General features: G+C 47.0%; 1 protein-coding gene across 2 annotated transcripts; it reads left to right on the top strand.

Annotated features, from left to right (window-relative positions):
• The first annotated feature begins 580 nt into the window (after positions 1-580).
• LOC117797265 (cathepsin G-like) lies at positions 581-3,301 on the top strand. Of its 2 annotated transcripts, none has more exons than XM_034648631.1 (5): positions 581-733; positions 1,472-1,622; positions 2,052-2,187; positions 2,379-2,633; positions 3,060-3,301. In XM_034648631.1, the coding sequence occupies exons 1-5, from the start codon at positions 679-681 to the stop codon at positions 3,219-3,221; spliced, it is 759 nt and encodes a 252-aa protein (XP_034504522.1). In that variant the 5' UTR covers positions 581-678; the 3' UTR covers positions 3,222-3,301. The 2 variants fall into 2 exon arrangements, with proteins under 2 accessions (XP_034504522.1, XP_034504521.1); XM_034648630.1 differs by lacking the exon at positions 581-733 and adding an exon at positions 1,009-1,217.
• The last annotated feature ends 11,964 nt before the right edge of the window (positions 3,302-15,265 follow it).

The raw sequence follows: 15,265 nt of genomic DNA, 5'->3' as shown, positions 1-15,265 counted from the left end.
ACTCAATCTGCCTTGCCAACTTCTAGAAAGAACTGGGAGCCGCAAAGGTACCCACAGGGGGTCCGGGGGCCGAAGGGTAAAGACAGGCAGGCCCCTCCCCCTCCCTCCTCTACCACCTCTGACTTATGCCTGGTGTCCTGGCCACATCCCACCACCACCCCACACCCGTCTTTCATTCACCCATGTCCACACCTTACCATGGTATCAATTAAATAAACAATCTAGGAAGTGTGCATTTATTTAGAGGAACCCTGAAGTTCCAAAGGCCTGAGGCTCTAACCCTGGAGAGGTTGGACGTGGTGGAGGGAGGCAGCTACCAGCTTTCACACATTGTTGGGGTATTATTGAATTTGGCGGGCTTAGGGTTCTGGGACATGGCTCCCCAAGCCCCCTTCCTCGTTGCCCCAGGTTCCCATTTGTGCAGCCAGCACTGACTCAGCTGCTGTGTGGACACCTGTGGTGTTGGCTGGGACCACTCTCTTCCCCCCAGATCACTGGCAGTTGGTGGGCAAGCCTCCTGGGCAGGCTTGGGTGACGAAACCTATCACACCAGCAGGAGAATGGAACTGTTCTCGAGCCCCCCTCTCGCCCCCCAGACTTCCTTCCTCTCTCGGGGGGCTACAAGTCAGGCAGGAGACAGCACCTACAGCACCTGACTGGGGCAGCCTTCCCGAGAAGATGCCGCTGCTTCTGCTCCTGATGGCCTTTCTCCTCCCCCCAGGGGCTGGGGCAGGTGAGTGACCGTCCCCAACCTCAGGCCCGACCCCTCTCCTAGACCCTGGAGCCAGACTGCCGAGCCCCCTCCTAACTCTGTATTGTTGGGCAAGTTATTTGAATTCACAGCCCCTCCGACTCCTCATTTATAATAATTAGGAACGATACCAATGCAGACCTCCCGGAGTTCTTGGAGACTTGAGTTAGTGTACACAAAACTCTTGGAATGGCCCCAGCACGCAGTACGTGTGATATCAGTGTGCTCTCTAAATTCGTCCTGCTGCCCAGGGCTCCGAGCCGAGGCAATAAGAATACGCAGGAACTACCATCAACTCTTGTCTAGATTCTGAAAATCCAGTCCCATGCTGGTCATGAGCAGGCCCTGAGCACACCTGGGAGGGACCTGCGAATGTCCCTGAGGAGGAAAGTCCCAGGGCACTTGGGGCAGGCCTCTCCAGAGGGCTCCGGATTTGCCACCCAGCCGCAGGCCATCTCTCTTCAGGGTGGGGGCCTGAAGCTGACCCCGCCTGGAGCCGCCCCCGCCCCCTCCTCCTCTCCCCGCCGTGTTTCAGGCAGAACCCGGGAGCCCTCTTCCAAAGTGTGGGGCCCTGCACACCCAATTCTCACCGCCAGCTGCTCCTTCCCCTGCATCATCTCTCCCCGCTCCCCATCTGCGAGCCTTTCGGGAGCCTCCAGCCTGGTGCCCACACTGAGGGTTCAGCGAGCGCAGAGATAAGTGCCAAATGCTTCCTTCCAGGGGAGATCATCGGAGGCCGTGAGGCCAGGCCTCATTCCCACCCCTACATGGCATTTCTCCGAATCCAGTCTCCAAACGGGCGGCGCCTATCCTGCGGCGGCTTCCTGGTGAGAAACGACTTTGTGCTGACCGCGGCGCACTGCTGGGGAAGGTGAGCGCGTCTCGGGGTGCTCCCTGACGGCCAGGACCGCAGCCCCGGGGAGCCGCAGGCCGGGTGTGAAAGCAGGGCTCCAGGAGTGAAAAAGAGACCAGTGGGACTTTGGGGGCGGGGAACAGGCCAGGACGAATGAGGACCAAAGGGGGACATGATCAAACAGAGCAGGAGCTGATGAAGGCACCTGCCGGGGTTCAAAATAGGAACTTAAGCTATTTCTCAACTTCTCCCAGGGGAAGCAAAACTCAAAGTCACCGCATCCCACACCACCCCCAGCTCAGGGCTGAGGAGAAGCACAGAGCGCTGGGCCCCTGAACCCCCTGTCCCTTCAACTCCCTCAGCTGCAATCTTGCTGCCCGGGGCTGTCCACCTGCCCTGCAGAGCTCCTGAGGCTCACCCTGCCTCTGGGCCACCTCTCCTTTGCAGAACTATCACCGTCATCATGGGGGCCCACAACATCCAGAGGCAGGAAAGGACCCAGCAGCACACAAGGGCGCTCAGAGCCATCCGCCACCCTGGCTATAATCCCCAGACCACCAGGAATGACATCATGTTAGTGCAGGTAGCCCGACCCTCTGACCTTCTGGTTCTCAGGCGCCCCCAGTCTGCGCCAGTGCTGGGGCGGGGGTGGGGAGGGGCTCGCCATCATGGGATTCGGGGGGAGGAAGCAGGGGCACAGTCCCGGGGTGGGGATGGAGCGCCCGCGAGCTCTCGGCACAGACAGTCCCTGAGTGCCTGCCCTCCTCCTGCCAGCTGGCAAAGAGAATGCGCAGGACATCAGCTGTGAGGCCAGTGGCTCTGCCTCGGAGGTCGGGCAGTGTGAGACCGGGGAACAGGTGCACTGTGGCGGGCTGGGGCCTGCTGGGCCTGAACAGGAGAACAAACAAACTCCACGAGGTGCAGCTAACCGTGCAGAGGGACTCGAGGTGTTCCAATCGCTTCCGTTTCTACGACAGCCAAACGCAAATTTGTGTGGGAAACCCAGGGCAGAGGAAGTCCGCCTTCATGGTAAGGCTGAGGGCAGCTGCCAGCACTGCCCGACACAGGGGCCGGGGCAGGCTGGGCAGTGGGAACAAGTTCTGTCCCCACGGCCACCCCCCCCCACCGTCTGGTGGGGTCAGAGCAGAGTGAGGTGGGGGCTTTTCCCATCCATCCCGTCCCCAGGGGAACAGGAGGAGCAATGGGCACAGAACACATATACGTGCAGGGCTTTCCTGCCGAAGGCGAAGGTATGCTGACATGGGTTGAGTGACAGACAGTAACTGTAGCCAGGCCTGAAGCCCAGCCGTGGAAAGATCCAGAAGGTTGACTTCCATACCTCCACTGCCCTCCCATCTCACCCACCCACCCCTGCTTTCTCTGAGAGCCAGGCCTTAGGGCAGGGGGAGCAGTGGGGAGGCGTGGCTTAGGGTCTCTTTCTCTCCGCGCCCACAGGGGGACTCCGGAGGGCCCCTGGTGTGTAACGGTGTGGCCCAGGGCATTGTCTCCTATGGAAGTAGGAGCGGGACTCCTCCAGCAGTCTTCACCAGGGTTAAGAGCTTCATGCCCTGGATCAACAGAACAATGAGACGCTTCAAACAGCCTTGCCAGACCTAGACGGCGCGGTGACTGACTCTGCTCTGGGGTGGCTCCAGGGAGCGTGCCTTAATAAATGTCCATGTCCAGAGTGGAAATAACTGAGCTCTCCTGTGTTCATTAAACACCCTTCGGTACACAACAAACGCATGCCAGTACGGAGTCTGAGCTTCCAGGAAAATGAGGTTCTTCCCCAGGACAAATTAACCCCTCCCACACCATGGTGGGGAGGAGCTTCTCCCCTTCTCCAAGCCATCCAGTCCCCCATTTCTCCTCCCCCCACCACCTTGGAGAAGGATGGAAAGACACATCTCTGTCCTGGGCAAAGCTCCCTACTCTCCAGGCTACCTGAGAGTCCCCCACTAGGTATCAAGTAGACTAGTACTACTAGCCTACTAGTAATAGACTACGACTCTGAAACCAAATGCCAGTGCTAGGTGTACGATAGGCAGACCAAAGGCACAGACTTGAAGTTCCACAGAAGGCTCAATTTAATACGTGATAAAGGTGGCAAATCGCTGGGAAACAATGACCTTATAATAGATGGTATTAGAACAACTAGATAGTTATTTGGGGGGAAGAAAGATAAAATCGGACCTATTCCTCACACTAAAAGCCAAAATAAACCTCAAATAGATAAGATAACTAAATGCAAAAAAATCAGGTGCCTCGGTGGCTCCGTCAGTTAAACGTCTGTTTGCAGCTCAGGTCATGATCCCAGGGTCCTGGGGCAGAGCACAAGCCTCCCCCCATCCTCCCCTATGACCTTCCATTCCCCCCTGGTGCATCCTTGCTCAGCTCCCTGCTCAGGGGGAAATCTGCTTTTCCCTCTCCCTCTCCCCCCTCTCCCTATTCCATCTCTCTCGCTCTCTCTCATTCTCTGTCTCAAATAAATAAACAAAATCTTTTTTAAAATAAATAAATAAATGCAACAAAATGAAACCGTACATGTACTAGAAGGAAGAAAAAAATAAAGGTTTGGTTGCTTAAAAATAGCTACCAAACACTGACGTTCACGGCATCGCTATTCACAATGGCCAGGAGACCAAGCAACCCAAGCGCCTATCCACAGCCAGTGTTCTTCTCTTAAACCCTTAACCACACCAACCCCCACTGAATCACAGACCACTGCTCTCATTTTCTAATTTTGTTACTCTAAGGTTATACAAAACTCCACACAAAATGTTGACTAAAATAATGACTTGTACCCTAAAAATTAGCCCATGACTATCTCTATCAATATCATATCCAAATAAAAGATTACTAAAGTCACATAATTTAAACCATACTTTAAACACCTTCTTAAGATAACTGTACAGAATAAGCTGGGAGGGGTTTTTTTATGTCTATCAAAATGCTAATTACTCCTTGCAGTGTGACATTTACCATCTGAACTTTTGCAGTTTCCATAATCTTAAATGGAATAATCACTGAACACATATTTTATCAAGTCTAACTGGCTATATACAAAAATACTTTGGTAAATTTAATCATTATTGTATGGCTATTTTTTTAATCAGAAAATCATTTGCCTAAAATATTCAGCGTAAGCCATGTGTCAACAAAATTTTAATCAACATTACGTCTTTGACAATACTCAGGCACTCTCTACACTTGCTACCATCTAATTCCCATAGGAATTATCTATTATTTGCCTGCTCTGGGATAACAGTCTCATTATTAAGTGTTCGCGCTGGCAAATAGAAAGATTACTAGGTGGTGGGGAAGAGGGGAGGGGGAGCGATAGAAGAGTCCATTCAGCCCTCCCTCTCTGTGATATTTACTTAGAGCCCCAGAGCACCACTCTGAACTCAGTGCCAAGGCAACATCAGGGCATGCCCATCTCGCCTCCATGTCTTTCTCCGCCAGTGAGCAGTTCCAAGGCAGCTCTTTGCCTCCACCTGCACTGTTGGAAAGATTTCTACAGACCTCACAGTGTTCTCCGCCAGAAGACAATTCCCAACATGACCATCCCAGAAGCCAAGCCCCTTCCCCCCTCCACAGGTCCATACTCTTCCCTATTTTGTAAATATCAGCCGCAGAACTTTGGTAAAGAAAGTATTTTGCACACTGAAAACTAGTGCAAAAGGACTCAGTTCCTCCCACTTTCTTTCTCCAGGTGCAGGCTCTGTGTTACAGACCCTCCTGACTTGACCAAAAGTTCACAAAACCATGACAAGCTCATATGCAGAAACCTCACCAGGAACTTCTCTCCCAAACCGATAGTTCCGGCAGAGTTGCTGCCTACAGAGACTCGGTGCCCCCACGCCCGGGGCAGAACATCAGAGTCAGGAGAAACTAGACACTGGCAATTCACTAACTATAACTAGACACTAACTATACCAGAGTCACAGAGGAGAGGGCTGGTGACCTTGAGAATGATGTCTGAGTTCGTCTGGGTAAAGGAGGGTGACCTAAGAATAAGTTGGACAGATACAGAAAGTTAGACAGAGAATAGGATATTGAGGGCTGTGGTTTTTCGAGAAGCATCTTCTGTCACCTCTTCAGGGGACCACAGGACAAGCCTGACCTTGAGTCAAGAAAGATGCTAGAGGGGCGCCTGGGTGGCACAGCGGTTAAGCGTCTGCCTTCGGCTCAGGGCGTGATCCCGGCGTTGTGGGATCGAGCCCCCACATCAGGCTCCTCCGCTATGAGCCTGCTTCTTCCTCTCCCACTCCCCCTGCCTGTGTTCCCTCTCTCGCTGGCTGTCTCTATCTCTGTCGAATAAATAAATAAAATCTTTAAAAAAAAAAAGAGAGAGAGAGAGAGAGAGATACTAGAGAAACGGGATCAGAATGCAAAGGACCTGGGACCTCCCAGCCTGGAGAGAAAGTACAATTTGCCTCCAGACAGCTGCTCCGAAGAACAGGGGTGCTGAAAGGTAGAGGACCCTGAAGGTGTGGGCACGAGGGTCACCCCATCTCTGCCCATCCAAATCATGCCGTTTGCACGTGCACTTCTGCCCTTCCCAGGAAAATGTTCTCTGCATCCTTCTTTGTCAACACAATTTTAGGAGAAACATGCAAACAGGTACAGAAGGTGAAAATTCACCCCAATGTATTTCGTCCAGTACCAGGGACACTAATTTTTAGAGTGCTGAGTACTTAGCCAAAATAGATAACAAAAAGTAAAACACGATAATATATAACAAATATAATTATTTGTTACATAATTACCCACATCTAAGTTATTTCTTTAAGACTGAGGGTTTACTTAGGTGTTTTGAAACTTTATTTTATTCTTTATTATTTAATTTTCTCTTATCGTATGCTATTTTTAAACTATTCCACAGTAGGATTATTTACTGTGGCCATTAGTAACTAACTGTAAGACTAATTAAACAATTAGCATGTATGGTAAAAGTATACTCTTATGTTTCTGTCACTTAAACAGCAATTTTTTTTCATCTTTCCTTAGAGATTTACATTTTGCTGGCTATGTTATTGTGTTGTTTTAATATACAAAAAACTGTATATCATTATGTACTTTAATATTCCAAAGAACAATATTAAGTACACGAAGATTAAGTAGACAGCGCCCATATGTAATTAAAATAGCAATAAAATAGCAATGTGATGTTATCTCTGTCTTAGGATAGAGTAAAATCTTGTCACCTTTCTTGTTTCCTTCTTCAATGATATTAGGAGATCTGTCCATCTCTTGAGAACATTCTCTCTTTTGGGTAGGAATAGAATGAATTCTATTCAAATATCATATTCACTTTGACTTGCAGTCCTGCTCTTATCAACCCCATATCACGCTGATTCCCGGTCTCGTCAAGCTAAACACCCTCTCAACAAACACCCTTGAGCATGCAATACTGAGGATTTTACTTCTTTTTTTTTTTTAAGATTTTATTTATTTATTTGACAGAGATAGAGACAGCCAGCGAGAGAGGGAACACAAGCAGGGGGAGTGAGAGAGGNACCCAGGCGCCTCTGAGGATTTTACTTCTTAGGAAGAACAGGCAACTTGGCTTGCAGGAGTGAGTTTCCAGCTCTCCCAAAGAGCCCAACTATTGCATCTGCAGGACTGCTCTGGTGGGCAGNGCACCCAGGCGCCTCTGAGGATTTTACTTCTTAGGAAGAACAGGCAACTTGACTTGCAGGAGTGAGTTTCCAGCTCTCCCAAAGAGCCCAACTATTGCATCTGCAGGACTGCTCTGGTGGGCAGGCTGTCCGTCAATCCGGTTCCGTCATGTCACGTGGTGTTCAAATTCCCATGCTGCCTGAAAGGGGAGGAGAAGAAAGGGACCAGCCCTCGCCCCACACCACTTAATCAGGGCGGCTCATCGGTTTTAAATATTCAGCACGGGTCCAAATTTTACTTAAGGGAAATACTCATGGCTTAGGAAAGTCACAATCTTGAAGGACACTGATAGACACTAACCAGCTCCATTAAAATAGGAGGCCTGGAAAGGAAAGGGGCCAGCACAGCCCTGGGGTGAGTTCTCCACAGGCACAGGACAGGACCCCGGTCTCCCAACTCCCAGCCAGTTCTTCAGTGAAAAGATGTTGTTCCTCACACTTTCTCCTCTCCCAGCCCCTTGGCCACATGGCCGTGCACCCAGCCGCTCTCATATCTATCTGTATTTTGAGACCAAGTGACCCATCCCCTCTCCTTTCTCCAAGATGAAATCTGCCCCCCTGAGGGCTTCCAGCAATCCGTACAGCTCAGTCAAGCGATAGTGTTTGACTAACCTGGGCATCTTCTGGAATCCCTGTATTAGTGTGACATACCGAGTTACTTAACCCTGTATGAGAGTTAGGGGCAAAGGATGAAGATGAGAAGTTACTTTATATGTTCCCCCTGCTGAGTCATCACTGACCCGACAGATACAACAGCAGCTTAGACATTATGTCCGGTTTGAGATAAGATTTCAGAAGTCTTGGGGCGCCTGGGTGGCACAGCAGTTAAGCGTCTGCCTTCGGCTCAGGGCGTGGTCCCGGCGTTGTGGGATCGAGCCCCACATCAGGCTCTTCCGCTATGAGCCTGCTTCTTCCTCTCCCACTCCCCCTGCTTGTGTTCCCTCTCCTGCTGGCTGTCTCTGTCTCTGTCAAATAAATAAATAAAATCTTAAAAAAAAAAATCTATAAAAAAGATTTCAGAAGTCTTCTCCTAACTGTACGAAATTATAAAAGAACACGGAGAAGTCATCTGAAGTGTCAGGTTGACCATATTCCATCCAAAAGCAGACAGTTCCCAAGCCCCTGTGTTCTGAGAACTGCAGAGTAACTACACCTGGCTTCTCACCAGACACAGGGAGCCTCGGGGGGCAGAAGTTTGACTATGTCGTGGTCTTTCCTGGGGCACCAGATTACCTAGGACAGGTGAGAGAAGAGTCACCGAGAAACTCAGAATGAGTGGCAAAGCTTTTGTTTCTCCCCTGTTAGTCTCTACCTGCATGCCACCAACTACTTTGATACTGGGGCCTCTTTACCTTCGAGATGTCAGGAAGTTGAGACAACATTAGCTTCATCAGAACAACCTGGAACCACACCATGAACTCAAGTGTGTTGGTCCGTCAAACCCCTCCTCTCAAACTCTGCTGCTCTGCCATCATCTTATCTTCCCAGTACTCTTGTCCCCATCTCCACTTCATCCCCATCCTCTGGTCCTCAGCCGCAGCCCAAACACTTTGCAGTTTTGCCTGAAACTACCCAGAAGCTGATGGACGACTGGGCTCTTGCCTAGCGTGCTTTAGGAGAGACCGGTGCTTGGTACTCTTGCATTTATACCCAAAACAAACAAGCAGACAGAAACCACTCAAACTATCAAAAAAGGAAGCTCTACAAAGAGTAGGTTTGGGTTGATGCATGCTATATTAGGAAGTACACACTTACCTACCGGCAAATCCAAGGCGTAAGTGGGTCATATTCATGTTCTTGGAGGATCTGACTTAAGGGAAGGGAATGCCATTTCTGGCTAATACCAGAAGCCCCTTCCTCCATTCAGAGTCCAGAGTTTTCTCCTGGTGAATGGGGTCATACTGTCCACAGGAAATGTTGTTCCTGCAACAACCTCACCACAAAGACCTTTCTGTGTGAGGGGACGTGGGGTCTGGTGAAGGTTCGTGTCTTGAGAATCAACAGAACCAGGAGGAAATTGGTGGTCACTGAGCCTGCCCCCTTCTAATTCACCTCTAGGATTGAAAAGCCTGGAAAAAGAAGACACACACCACTTCAGACCCATTCGGGCTTTCGAGAAGACGCTGCGACCCCTCTTCTTGTTGGCCGATCCTGTTCTGGTAAGCCTCCAAGAGGTAAGTGACCATCCTGTTAAAAAGAAAACCACAGGCCCAAAATGGCTTCACCTAGATGGAGTCCCCAGACCAGGGGCTTGATAACTAATCTCATTGCAGTTTCAACCTCCCCCAAGAAATGTAATCTGAAATGGTCAGTCAGGAATTTTTCAGTCAACGCCAATGGATCTGCCATGGGGGCCCTCTCCATGACCCTAAGGAAGATGAGGTAATCTGTATGATAAGACCCCTTGCTTTTTCCCTAAGGAAAAACCACTTGCCTGAAACAATCCTCTTCTTTTGCTTTCTTGCTCTACCCTCCTTCTAGAAAAACCCTCCATTTTGTGCATCTCCTCTGAGAGACCCTCTGTCTTCTAGATGGGATGCAGCCTGAAGCGTGAATCATTTAGTCAAGCGAGTTAGATCTTTAAAATTTACTCAGCTGATTGTTTGTTGTGTAACAATCCCTATCCTCAGGGGCCTGGCTAGTCCAGCAGTGACACTTCCACAGTCTCCCAGTGAGGCTATCTCCATGATCCTTTCTTGCCTCAGTCCACCCCCATAAATTTGCCTAACCCCGGCTCTACTGATGCATACACAGAGTACAGAAATTACAGAGCAGAAAACTGCTCCCAGGGGCGCCTGGGTGGCACAGCAGTTAAGCGTCTGCCTTCGGCTCAGGGCGTGATCCCGGCGTTATGGGATCGAGCCCCACATCAGGCTCCTCCGCTATGAGCCTGCTTCTTCCTCTCCCTCTCCGCCTGCTTGTGTTCTCTCTCGCTGGCTGTCTCTATCTCTGTCAAATAAATAAAGAAAATCTTTAAAAAAAAAAAAAAAGAAAGAAAACTGCTCCCAAAGAGCCCTGATGGGTCCCCTCCCTTCCATGGGTCACTCTGTATTACCCAAAAAGTGACTTATTATTAGGATGCCACAGGATCCTGATGCCAGAGGAAAGCTAAAAATGAGGGCTGGAACTTCCCAGTCTCCAAAGCTGAAAGTGGCTATCTATCCCAGGAGCTATTGTCAGAAAGCTCTTGAATTGGAAACAAGCAACCCAAAAATATCATAAAATCTTGGAAAAGACAAAACTCGTTTTGACAATATGAAAGTGGTCAAATAGGGATCATTTGGATATGGGGCCACAAAACCCCAGGGTCTAACAGCATTGATCTGGCAACATCCAATCCAACTTCACACAACCAGCCTAACGTTAAGCATCCCTGAGAAGATCCTCACAGGGTGGGTCTCAGCCCCGGCTACATATCGTAACTACATGAGGAGCTCATAAAACTCCCAGTGTTGGGACTTCCAGTAGCCAGTTCTGCGTGTAAGGAACTTGGAAGTTGACAAACCACCCAAACAACAAGTAAAAAGTTGAACAGACTAAAACAAATCAACTCTTCTTGGGACCATAAGAGATGGGGGAGACACGGGACAAACCGCTACCCCCATGACTGGGGAGACTGACCGGCAAATACAGGGAGGCACGGTTCCCTGGAGCGGAGACTCGGGAGCAGAAAGCACTGTGGGAACCAGTGCTGGTGTCGGTAAGCCGAGCTGTAATTGACAAATTGCTGGAGGCTCAGTGTAGACAGCCTGAGAGCTAAAAATTCCAGGAGGACAGGTCATAGGGGGACCCCATACTTTTGTGAGATTTACCTCCTAGAGCTTAACCAGGTTTTCACAGTAAATTCTAGAGAAAAGTCCCCTCGTGCTTCTGGCAGAGAGAGGAGGAAAAGGAGCCATTCTGAAATAAAACCGAACACTCTGTTCTTCTTAACAAGGCCTGCTCTCCGTAGGGGCACCTGGGTGGCTCAGTAGGTTAAGTGTCTGCCTTCCACTCAGGTCACGATCTCAGGGTCCTGGGATGCAGCCCCATGTCGGGCTCCCTGCCCAGCGGGGAGTCTCCTTCTCCCTCTCACTCAGTCCCTCCTCCTGCTTGTGCTCTCTCATTCTCTCTGTCTCAAATAAATAAATAAAATCCAAATAAATAAATAAATAAATAATACAAGTAAATGGGTGGAGAAAAATATACTATAGTAATACTGATCAAAAGAAATACTAATCCTATATTAATTTCAGGAGACCAGACTGCAAAGCAAGGGAAGTTAACAGGGATAAAGAAGGGCATTATATAATGATAAAGGGGCTAATTCTCCATGAAGGTATAACAGTCCTTAAGATGCACGTGCTTATCCGCAGAAGCATCACACTATATGAAGCGAAAACTAATAGAATTGCAAAAAGAAACAGGTGAATCCACCGTTTTAGCTGAACACCTCAACAGCTCTCAGAAATGGACAGATCCAGAGGCAGAAAATCAGTAGGGACATAGTTGAACTCAACAACACCACCGGCCAACTTGATACCAGGGAAATCTCTAGACTCCACCTAACAGCAGCAGAATGCATATTCTTCTCATGATCGTATGGAACATTCACCAAGATAAACCATATTCTGGGCATAAAACACACCTTAACAAATTTAGAAGAATAGGGATTATACAATATCTGCTCTTGCCACAATGAAATTTAACTAGAAATCAATAACACAAAGGTAAATGAAAAAAATCACAAAATATATGGAGATTAAACTTCTAAATAATGCATAGGTCAAAGAAGAACTCTCAAGAAAAAATTTAAAATATTTCAAACTAAATGAAAACATGACTTATCTAAAATTAGTGAGATGTAACAAAAGCAGTGCTTAAAAGGAAGTTTATAGCAGTCAATGTCTATATTATTAGAGAAGAAGAAATCTCTAAAATCAATCATCTAAGCTTCCAACTTAGGAAACTAGGAAAAGAAGAAAAAACTTAATCCAAAGTAAGCAGAAGAAAAGAAATAATAGAATTAGAGCAAAAATCAATGAAATTAAAAACAGGAAATCAATAGAGAAAAATCAATTAAACCAAAAAAAAAGCTCACTCTTTGAAAAGATCAATAAAATCAATAAGCATCTAGCTAACCAGGAAAAAAAAAAGAGAGGACATAGGTCATGAATATCAAAATTAAAAGCAGGGCATCACTACAAATCTCATGGACATTAAAAGAATAATCAAGAAATTCTTTGTGGGGCACCTGGGTGGCTCAGTTGGTTGAGTGGCCGGCTCTTGATTTTGGCTCAGGTCATGACCTCAGGGTTGTGAGATTGAGCTCCTTGGCAGGCTCCACACTCAGCTCGAAGTCTGCTTGAGAGTCTCTCTTTCCCTCTCCCTCTGCCCCTCCCCCCCACTCTCTCTCTCATAATTAAATAAATAAAATCTTTTTTTGAAAAAAGGAATTCTTTGAATAACTCTGTGCCCACAGATTTGACAACCTAGATGAAATACACCAACTCCTTGAAAGACACAATTTGTCAAACCCCACACAAGAAGAAATAGACAATCTGAACAGATCTATATCTAGTAAAGAAACTACCAATAAATGAATAACCTTCTGAAATAGTAAGCACCAGGCCCAGATGGGTTCACTTGTAAATTCTACCATTTAAGGAAGAAATTACGCCAATTCTCTGCAATCTCTTTCAGAGGACAGAAACAGAGGGAATACTTCTTAATTCATTTCTATGGGGCCAGCTACACCCAAATACCAAAACCAGATAAAGACATTACAAGAAGAGAAACTACAGACCAATAACGCTCACGAACACAGATACAAAAATCATCAACAAAATATTGTCAAATCAAATGCAATAATGTTTTAAAAAGGATTATACACCCCAATCAAGTGGGATTTACCCAGGTATGCAAGGCTGGTTCAACATTTGAAAGTCACTTAATGTAATCTGTCACATAAACAAGCTAAAAAATGAAAAGCACATGATCATATCAATAGATGTAGGAAGAGCATTTGACAAAATCTAACACTGATTGATGACAAAAACTTACAGTAAACTAGAAATACAGGGGGAGCTTCCTCAGCTGGATAAAGAAGATCTACAAGAAACCTACAGCTAAAAACCTACAGCTATTATCATACCTAACTGTGTAAAACCATAAGTTTTCCTACTAAGATCAGGTACAAGGCAAGGATACCTCCCACCACTCCTTTTCAACATCATACTAGAAGTTCTAGGGGATGAAATAATACAAGAAAGGGCAGAAAAAATGTATATGGATTGGGAAGAAAGAAAAAAAAATCTGTCTTTATTTGCAGATGACGTGATTGTCTCTATAGAAAATCTAGAAAGAATTAACCAAAAAAAAAAAAAAGCCCCAGTTGAAACTAATAAGCAATTAAAACAAGATTGCAGGCTACAAGGTTAATAAACAGAAAGTCATCATTTTTCTATATACCAGCAATGAACAAGTGGAATTTGAAATTTAAAACACAATATCATTTACATTAGCACCCAAAAAAATGAAATACTTAAGTATAAACTTAACAAAATATAGGTATGATCTGTGTAAATAAAACTACAAAACTCTGATGAGCAACATCAAAGAAAAACTAAATAAATGAAGAGGTATTCCATGATCATGGATAGAAAGACTCGAAATTGTCACGATTTCAGTTCTTTAGCTCCTTGGTCCTAGAATGGAAGGTTGTCTGTATTCATCATCTCATTCCATGGCCTTTAAACTGCTCTGTGAAGCCCCTGGAAATGGAAAGGAAGATATTGAATGAAACAATCTCAGGTCCCTAGTCTCTGAATTCAATCAGAAGAGCGGATCTCTAGCTCTTTCAGGTACAGACACAGGTATAAAGTTTTCCTTCATAAAAGATATACCTGGCCTTAAAAAATTAAAATTTTTGAAAACCACCAGTATAGAACAACTTCCTCCTGTGGAATATGAAGAAACTGAGGCACAGAAAGGGGAGTAACCACATGAGGCCATTCAGGGAGTTATCCCCAGAGCTGGGATGGGAAACTGGATGTCCCGACTGCCAGGCCAGTACTCTCCAAGATGTAACCACTTCGAGCAGCAAGAGGGCTTTAGTTCACCTAGCCACCTCCTTCCCCACGAGCCTGCTTCCCAGCCTCCCCCATCTGGCTACTCAGACAACAACCTGGTCAGAAATTCAACCTCAGCCCTGTTCCACCCTATGTATGAAACCATACATATGAAACCCTATGTATGAAACCATACATATGAAACCATAGGTGCAAAAAAACACATACCATCTGTGTAAGGCTTCCAGAAAGCTGCCACACACACCTGCCCCACCCCAACCCAGGCAAATCCACTCTGTCCTGAGTTAAACACCCTCCCCCTCTAACCCCATCAGTTCTTCATTTGTTCCCCCACGAGATGGTAGGGAGCACCTTAACCACACAAGACCCTCTCTGTAAAATCTCTCAGAGCCTAGGGCTGGGATGTTCCCAAGACGAAGTTCTCCTGAATTCCATCCGGCTAATACTGAGATGACCTGACAGGCAAAGCAAAGAAGCTCAATGGGAGAAGGGCCCATCCTCTGTCCCAGAGGGAAACTTTAGTGAGTCTCAGGCCCAAGAGTGAGCTCAGGGACCCATCTTCCTAAAGCAGTCACCATTCTCCGTAGGCAGTGCCCTTCGAAAAAAGGGTAGATGAAGGAGTCACAGGCCTAGGGGTATCACCCTTAACTTAAGACTGCTTAATGTTCCCTTTGGGAAAAAATGTGACTTCCTTTATCAGCTTTCTAAAAAGCGTTAGATAGTATAGAGAAATAAATACTTTGATGCAAGTCAGACCCTGCCATGGTCTTGATGAAGCTCATGGTGAGAAAGCGATGAACTTGACAAAACCAACATCCTTATCTGGTTTCCATTTCATTCTGTTACTCCCAGGATTCCCCCCAATTCAAGAAGCCGTCTGGAAAAAGCTGGTCACTCCACCCTGCAA

The sequence above is a fragment of the Ailuropoda melanoleuca genome, chromosome 20 (genome assembly GCF_002007445.2).
Source record: "Ailuropoda melanoleuca isolate Jingjing chromosome 20, ASM200744v2, whole genome shotgun sequence".
Taxonomy (NCBI): Eukaryota; Metazoa; Chordata; class Mammalia; order Carnivora; family Ursidae; genus Ailuropoda; species Ailuropoda melanoleuca.
This window is presented reverse-complemented; position numbering and strand designations above follow the sequence as displayed.